This window comes from Radiomyces spectabilis, assembly GCF_025331425.1.
Source record: "Radiomyces spectabilis strain NRRL 2753 chromosome Unknown BYT42scaffold_11, whole genome shotgun sequence".
NCBI classification, from domain to species: Eukaryota; Fungi; Mucoromycota; class Mucoromycetes; order Mucorales; family Radiomycetaceae; genus Radiomyces; species Radiomyces spectabilis.
Window position 1 is genome coordinate 411,429 of NW_026251936.1, and position 6,000 is coordinate 417,428.

At 43.8% G+C, this 6,000-nt stretch overlaps 2 protein-coding genes across 2 annotated transcripts; one reads left to right on the forward strand and one right to left on the reverse strand.

The window, feature by feature from the left end:
• Positions 1–335: 335 nt before the first annotated feature.
• Positions 336–4,270, reverse strand: BYT42DRAFT_537182 (Nup93/Nic96-domain-containing protein). Its single transcript, XM_051565499.1, has 17 exons — positions 4,045–4,270; positions 3,861–3,978; positions 3,730–3,792; positions 3,529–3,660; positions 3,306–3,452; positions 3,072–3,244; positions 2,865–3,009; positions 2,615–2,778; positions 2,379–2,553; positions 2,136–2,306; positions 1,947–2,070; positions 1,630–1,883; positions 1,424–1,567; positions 1,094–1,366; positions 828–1,022; positions 656–753; positions 336–577 (listed from the first exon to the last, which is right to left on the reverse strand). The coding sequence occupies exons 1-17, from the start codon at positions 4,209–4,211 to the stop codon at positions 541–543; spliced, it is 2,580 nt and encodes an 859-aa protein (XP_051420473.1). The 5' UTR covers positions 4,212–4,270; the 3' UTR covers positions 336–540.
• A 143-nt stretch (positions 4,271–4,413) lies between these two features.
• BYT42DRAFT_616559 (uncharacterized protein) lies at positions 4,414–6,000 on the forward strand (the record flags this gene model as incomplete). Its single annotated transcript, XM_051572084.1, has 5 exons — positions 4,414–4,497; positions 4,583–4,794; positions 4,898–5,043; positions 5,117–5,366; positions 5,436–6,000. 5 exons carry the CDS (start codon positions 4,414–4,416, stop codon positions 5,998–6,000), a joined length of 1,257 nt encoding a protein of 418 aa, XP_051420474.1.

A 6,000-nucleotide genomic window follows, 5' to 3' on the forward strand; every position in this document is an offset into this window, starting at 1 on the left:
AGTCTTTTTCGTATGAGAAAGAAGGCCAGTGTTCAGCTGCTCAGTTGGTTTTATACAAAGAAAACATTCGGAGTTTAAATGAAGATGAGTCGGGTTTGTCCGTTATGACATGTGTCAGGTGGTTTCGGATTCCAAAAATAGCAACGTCGTACCAAGTGGACTGAATTGCACGAATTAACATTGGTCTCGTTGGGAGCCCATCGAAATATGGCCAATCCATCACCAATATAGGGATTCTCCATGAAAAAGAAAGGGAATTGAAAATAACTCCCCACCAACAGACGCCAGATTAAGCACGTGAGAGTATTGCGACCTAATCTGGCTGATCATGCCAACCGGTTTCGGCCATACTAGTACGGCTTATCGACAGAGAGAACAGAAAAAAAAAGTCACCTGTTGGAAATCTGATAGTACGTTTGGATGCGTTGATCTCGACATTATTTTATTACAGGAGAAACAAATGTATTGTAGATCCGCATGATATCATCACTGGAACGGAAAGCATTGGTACGGTGATACACCACCGCTGAACCGACGGTTCTATGACTTTTTAACATTGGCTATCATTACTTCCATTCTGCAGTGAAAGACGTAAAGAAAAAAATCGTCAGATAAAACATGGATAAGGTTTTCAACCAAAAAAACCCAAGCTTACCTGTTGAGACGAATCATGGTATCTGCCGGCATGATGTACTGAATCATACCAACAAATGCAAGTACAGCTCGCATATTTTCTTCCAAACCCGCAATCACCTAAAAATATGAACACCACGTTAAATAACCCGATTTTTTATGATGAGAAATGATCAAGACCCCCAGCTCCTTACTTGAGTTGGCCAAGCTGCACGAGGTTGAATACTTGTACATTGACTCCATATCTTGTACAGAGCCTCCATCACCATGACAAGAAGCGCTGGTATATTTTTGCTGACAGCGTTGTCAAGCTGTTCAAAGTGTATCGCGGCTTTCTGAATGGCACCATAGTTGTCCTGGAAAGGAATGATTTGGGTTTGACAAATAAACTAACAGGCAAAAATCATTGAGCTTATCACAGTCTATGCCGCATGCTTAGGTTCGGTGAAAACACGCTTACCTCTAGAGCGATTTCATGCCGATCCTCTGCGTACGCCGCATGGGCTCTCAACAACTGTATCAGCGTACGAATGGCCGTCTTTTTGTTTTCTTCCAGAATGGAGCTGATATGCTGCTCATGCTCGTAATGCTTCAATGTATTTAAAGATTGCGTGATCAGCTGCTGATTTTGACTGGTTGTCATCATCTTTTGTGAGGTTTCAATAGGCGCGAGACTCTGTTGCAAAGCATCGCCTAATTGCTTCATCAAGATGGTGATGGCGCGATTGTATTCCTAGTCCACCACACATTGTTAGCATATCCAGTCAATAGGGTGTTTCTTTGTACTTACTTTGCTCATTTCATACAAAAAGATGGCATCGTTCCATCGTCCTTTCTGCGTACAGCCTCTCGCTGCTGGTAAAAGGATATTTTGGATGTATTCCTTTTCATTGTGCACACCAACAAGTTTCTTGTACGGGTCAATCAAGCCAGGCTGATTCAGATTTTATCAATGGATGCTCCTAAATCAAGTATTTCGCACTCTAGGCGACCTACCTTGCGTCCGTGCTCCACTGACTTTGTGCCTACAATTGCCGTCCAATCCTTCGTTTTTAATACGAGTTCGCAGATATAGGTGTGACAAAGGGAGAGCATTTCGGTAGTGTTGTACCCATGATCTGATGCGTATAATGACAGCAAGTACAGGTACTGGAGAGAATGGTCCACATTCTCTGCCAAGTAGGCTCGGATGTATTGATGAATCAGTCGAGCAAAGTTGAAACCAACGTATTCATCATCGTGTACAATTACTACAGACCAGAATTAAATGTGAGGACGAGAACCCCCAGAGTCTCTTACTTTTTCTCACTTACACATCTCCACGCTGGCTATAATAGGTTCTTTGGGGATTCGCAAGAGTTGATAATAGGCACATGCAATGGCGAGATGAACCGTTTCCACACGATATTTTTCATGCGTATACAAGTAGTGGATGGCCTTTTTATCATTCATTCAATCCATCAGACACATCGTCGGGCAGAACAAGAAAAAAAAACACTTACTCGTTCATATTGCAAGGTGAGCAGCAGGACAGTAACGTAAAGCCAGGGATTGCTCTTGTGAGGATCGAATTTCTCCACACCAGACTCTTTTATTGATTTCTGCAATGACAACAGGTTGTAATGCTCGTTTCCATAGTCGGATGTTGTTTCATTTTCACGCACAAGACATAACTAGAAAATTGACAAACATAAAGGATGAATTCGCTGCGTCGACGAAGGTTTGACTTAATTTGAGAGCTTTACCTGCAACCAAATGTAATCTTCGGTGGTGGTAATGACCTGGGGGATTGTCTTTTTACTTAACTCACAACGGCCAATGATTTTATAGACGGCTTGTTTGTATGGATCCGTGGGAATTTCACCATAGACAATACGTTGATAGTCGGAATGAATCGCTCGTTGAGAGTCTCTGCTTAAACTATCGTTTTGGGGGAATAAGTGAGGTTGTGTGACATAGGCAAGGGTACACAAAGTAGTACCTATTGTCGGGAGCGGTAACATATTCTTTGAGGTATTGATAAAACATGGGATCCGAGGAATCAAATGCAGCCGGGTAATCTCTTGCAAATTCCAACGCTTCTTTTGCGTGACCCGTACGTAGCAGACAATAAGTGAAAGCCCAAATGGGCATGCCTAGTTGAATCTAACAGAAAGCCAGTGCCGTGTCAGATATAAAAAAAAGAAAAAAAAAAGGTGTATGTGACCCATGCACGGAAGCAATAAGCGTACCTCCAAATTCGGATTGATCCATCCGCTCGTGTTGGCGAATTTAATGGCTACAAAAGCTTGGATACGGCGAATGACAGACGGAAACCCGCCAATACGTGCCTTTTCAGCATGCTTTAATAGCGCATTTTCAATATGTTGCTGATACCTGGCGGAAGATGATGGTCAAACATGGATTTGTTAAATCCGAGATGGTTGCATGCAACTTACTGTTCTTCAAGCCATGTCTTTGTTTTTGTAAGGAGGTGTTGTCGGAACTGCGCCGCTTCAGGGCTGTGATAGGGCGCATTGGCTTTCCACTTGTCGTGATGCTCAGTTCCCTCTTTGGTTTCGCCCGCCACTTTTTTCAGTAAATTATAAATATCGGCCATTCGGTGACTCTCCTAGATTAACATAAGATCAACAGGTTGCTCCTTCCGACTTTTTGCTTCCAAACAACCCTACCGAGGATGGATTAGCCTGCGTTGTTGCTTTACTTAATGCGTCAATAATGAGATACGGCCGGTCGTTGCGTCGGTTATTGTTTAATTCGGTGACTACTTTGGCGTATCCGGGAATGCGTTGGCGCGATGATTCCGAAATGATATTAGACTAGAATGCAGATCATAATGTGCGTAAATAATGATGAATTCAAGTAAGCAGGACCGTATCGTCGCTTGATTCTTACTGTAGATGTTCCGAAACTACCAAATGCTCGATTATGCTGCTGTTGATCCCATTCCTCGAGAATGGTTCGTTGAGTTGTTTTCCAGTCGATATTCATCGTTTGATTGACAAGTGTCCGGAAATCGTTTTCGGTCTATCGAATTTTCTGGGTTAAGCCATTTGCCTATTCATTAATAGTCGAGCGTTTTAGGCTGTCGCTTACATGACGTCGGTTCTGGTCGATGGTATCCATGACGGTTTTATCGTGAGTTTGTCGCAAATATTTCTGTGGCAAGATAAGGGTCCAATGGTCAATCGCAGTGAACAATGATCGATGAGTTTTACTGCGCTTACATCAATATCACCGACTCGCACTACATCGACAGGTTCAAAAGCAGCTGTTGCATCCAAAGCCTTCAATGCGTCTTCAATTTTCTGACTATGAATTCCATTGTAGGCTAAAAAGTACTCTCTATCACAAACAAGACGGGGTGAGCAGGACTAATTCCGGCAGACTTGTTGATATGGTGTTAGGTACCCCTTGACATTGCTGCGATCGTCTGCTTTGGTTGCATTTGCTAATTGCTGTGTTTCAATATCAATAAGATCAAGTCCACGGTCGATAACGGGTAATTGAGAAGTGTCTTCGGGCGACACAAGCTGTTTGGATTCTTCCAATAGCTGCTTGAACACACTGCTGGCCATATTCAAAGTGTGTACAAACCGGGAAACGCGTTGGCTTTTAATTTTTTTTTTTGGAACCGTCAAGTTTGAATCGGTGGAAGAACGGTCACAGTTTAAGACTTTATAATATGTGGAGGGATCCATTTTTTTTTCCTTTTTCAAAAGTCCCCATTCTTCTCTTTTTCAAACCGTTTCTCCCCGTCTCTTTCCTTCCTATACACTCATGTCTTTGCATCGTTCGACTGTGCTCCTCTCCCAGAGAGCCGCTCAACGGTCCTTGTTCTACGTCAAACCTGCCGCTGCTTTGGTAAGCATTCCCAGTAGAACCTGAAGTGACACACCGCACTTGATGGTCTTACCGTTCTCTTTTCTCTATAAAATTTTGATGATAGACCCATCAACTTCGTACCCATGCTACGGCTGTCAATGGACCTTCGGAAGCCAAATCAAGACTCTCTGAGCTCAAGGCCAAGCTCGCGGCCGAGGATGCAGCTGCTTTGGACGATTTTGTGAATCCCGGATTTGCCGGCAAACTGTCGCCTGAAGAAGCCATGGAATTGAGAGAAACTGTGGTTCCCGGAAAGAAAGTGAAAACCACCAAATTGTAAGTATTGTGAAAGTCGAATTTTAAGTATGAAAAAAAAGTTTCTGACAAGGTGGCCACTATATTTTTCCTTTTGTAAACTTCCCAAATGCGGTATATTTAGGAAGCAGCCCCGCTTACCTGATTGGCTCAAGACGAGTATTCCAGCCGGTGACAATTTCACCAAGATCAAGAAGGACTTGCGTGGTTTGAAACTTCACACAGTATGTGAAGAAGCTCGTTGTCCCAACATGAGCGATTGCTGGGGTGGTATGTTGAATCGTTATTTTCCAAACAGGAAAGAGCACCCTGTTCTTTGGCTGATCTTATCGCTTCTTTTTAGGTGGTGAACATCAAACGGCCACAGCTACCATCATGTTGATGGGTGATGAATGTACCCGAGGTTGTCGTTTCTGTTCCGTCAAGACCAACCGTGCTCCCAAAGCATTGGATCCTCATGAACCCGAACATACTGCTGAGGCTTTGAAACGCTGGGGTCTTGACTATGTCGTGTTGACCAGTGTGGATCGTGATGATTTACCTGACGGTGGTTCCAACCATTTCGCTGAAACGATCCGCAAGATCAAACAAAAGTAAGAGAGAATACATTTGGTACAGGCTTAAAGGGAAACGCTAATGGTGGCTGTGACTACTCTCTATAGGGCTCCTCATCTTTTGGTGGAATGTCTTACCGGTGACTTTGGTGGCGATCTGAAGCAAGTGGAGAACGTGGCGTTATCTGGATTGGATGTGTATGCTCACAACATCGAAACCGTCGAAGCTTTGACACCTTATGTTCGTGATCGACGAGCTGGATTCCGCCAGTCGCTTAGTGTATTGAAGCACGCCAAAGACACCCGACCTGATTTGATTACCAAGTCTTCCATCATGTTGGGTTGTGGAGAAACTGATGAAGAGGTCTTGCATGCTCTGCAGGAACTTCGAAATCACAATGTGGATTGTGTCACACTGGGTCAATACATGCGACCTACGAAGCGTCATATGAAGGTTCATGAATATGTGACCCCCGAGAAGTTCAAGTACTGGGAAGACAAGGGCATGGAAATGGGCTTCAAGTACGTTGCCAGCGGTCCCTTGGTCCGATCAAGTTATAAGGCCGGTGAATTCTTTATTAGCAATATCTTGAAGAAGAGAAAGGGCTTACCTGTGAGCCCCATGCCCGAAGACCTCAAGGCTGAACTCAAGGCCGAATCCAAGGCTGTATAA

What these genes read in the sequence shown, in the direction of transcription:
- BYT42DRAFT_537182 (XM_051565499.1), bottom strand. Translation starts at nt 4,211, where the DNA reads ATGGCCAGCAGTGTGTTCAAGCAGCTATTGGAAGAATCCAAACAGCTT. An exon ending in AAGACATGGCTTGAAGAACA is followed by an intron (nt 3,010 to 3,071) that starts GTAAGTTGCATG and finishes ATCTTCCGCCAG; the next exon opens with GTATCAGCAACATATTGAAA. An exon ending in GGATCAATCCGAATTTGGAG is followed by an intron (nt 2,779 to 2,864) that starts GTACGCTTATTG and finishes GCTTTCTGTTAG; the next exon opens with ATTCAACTAGGCATGCCCAT.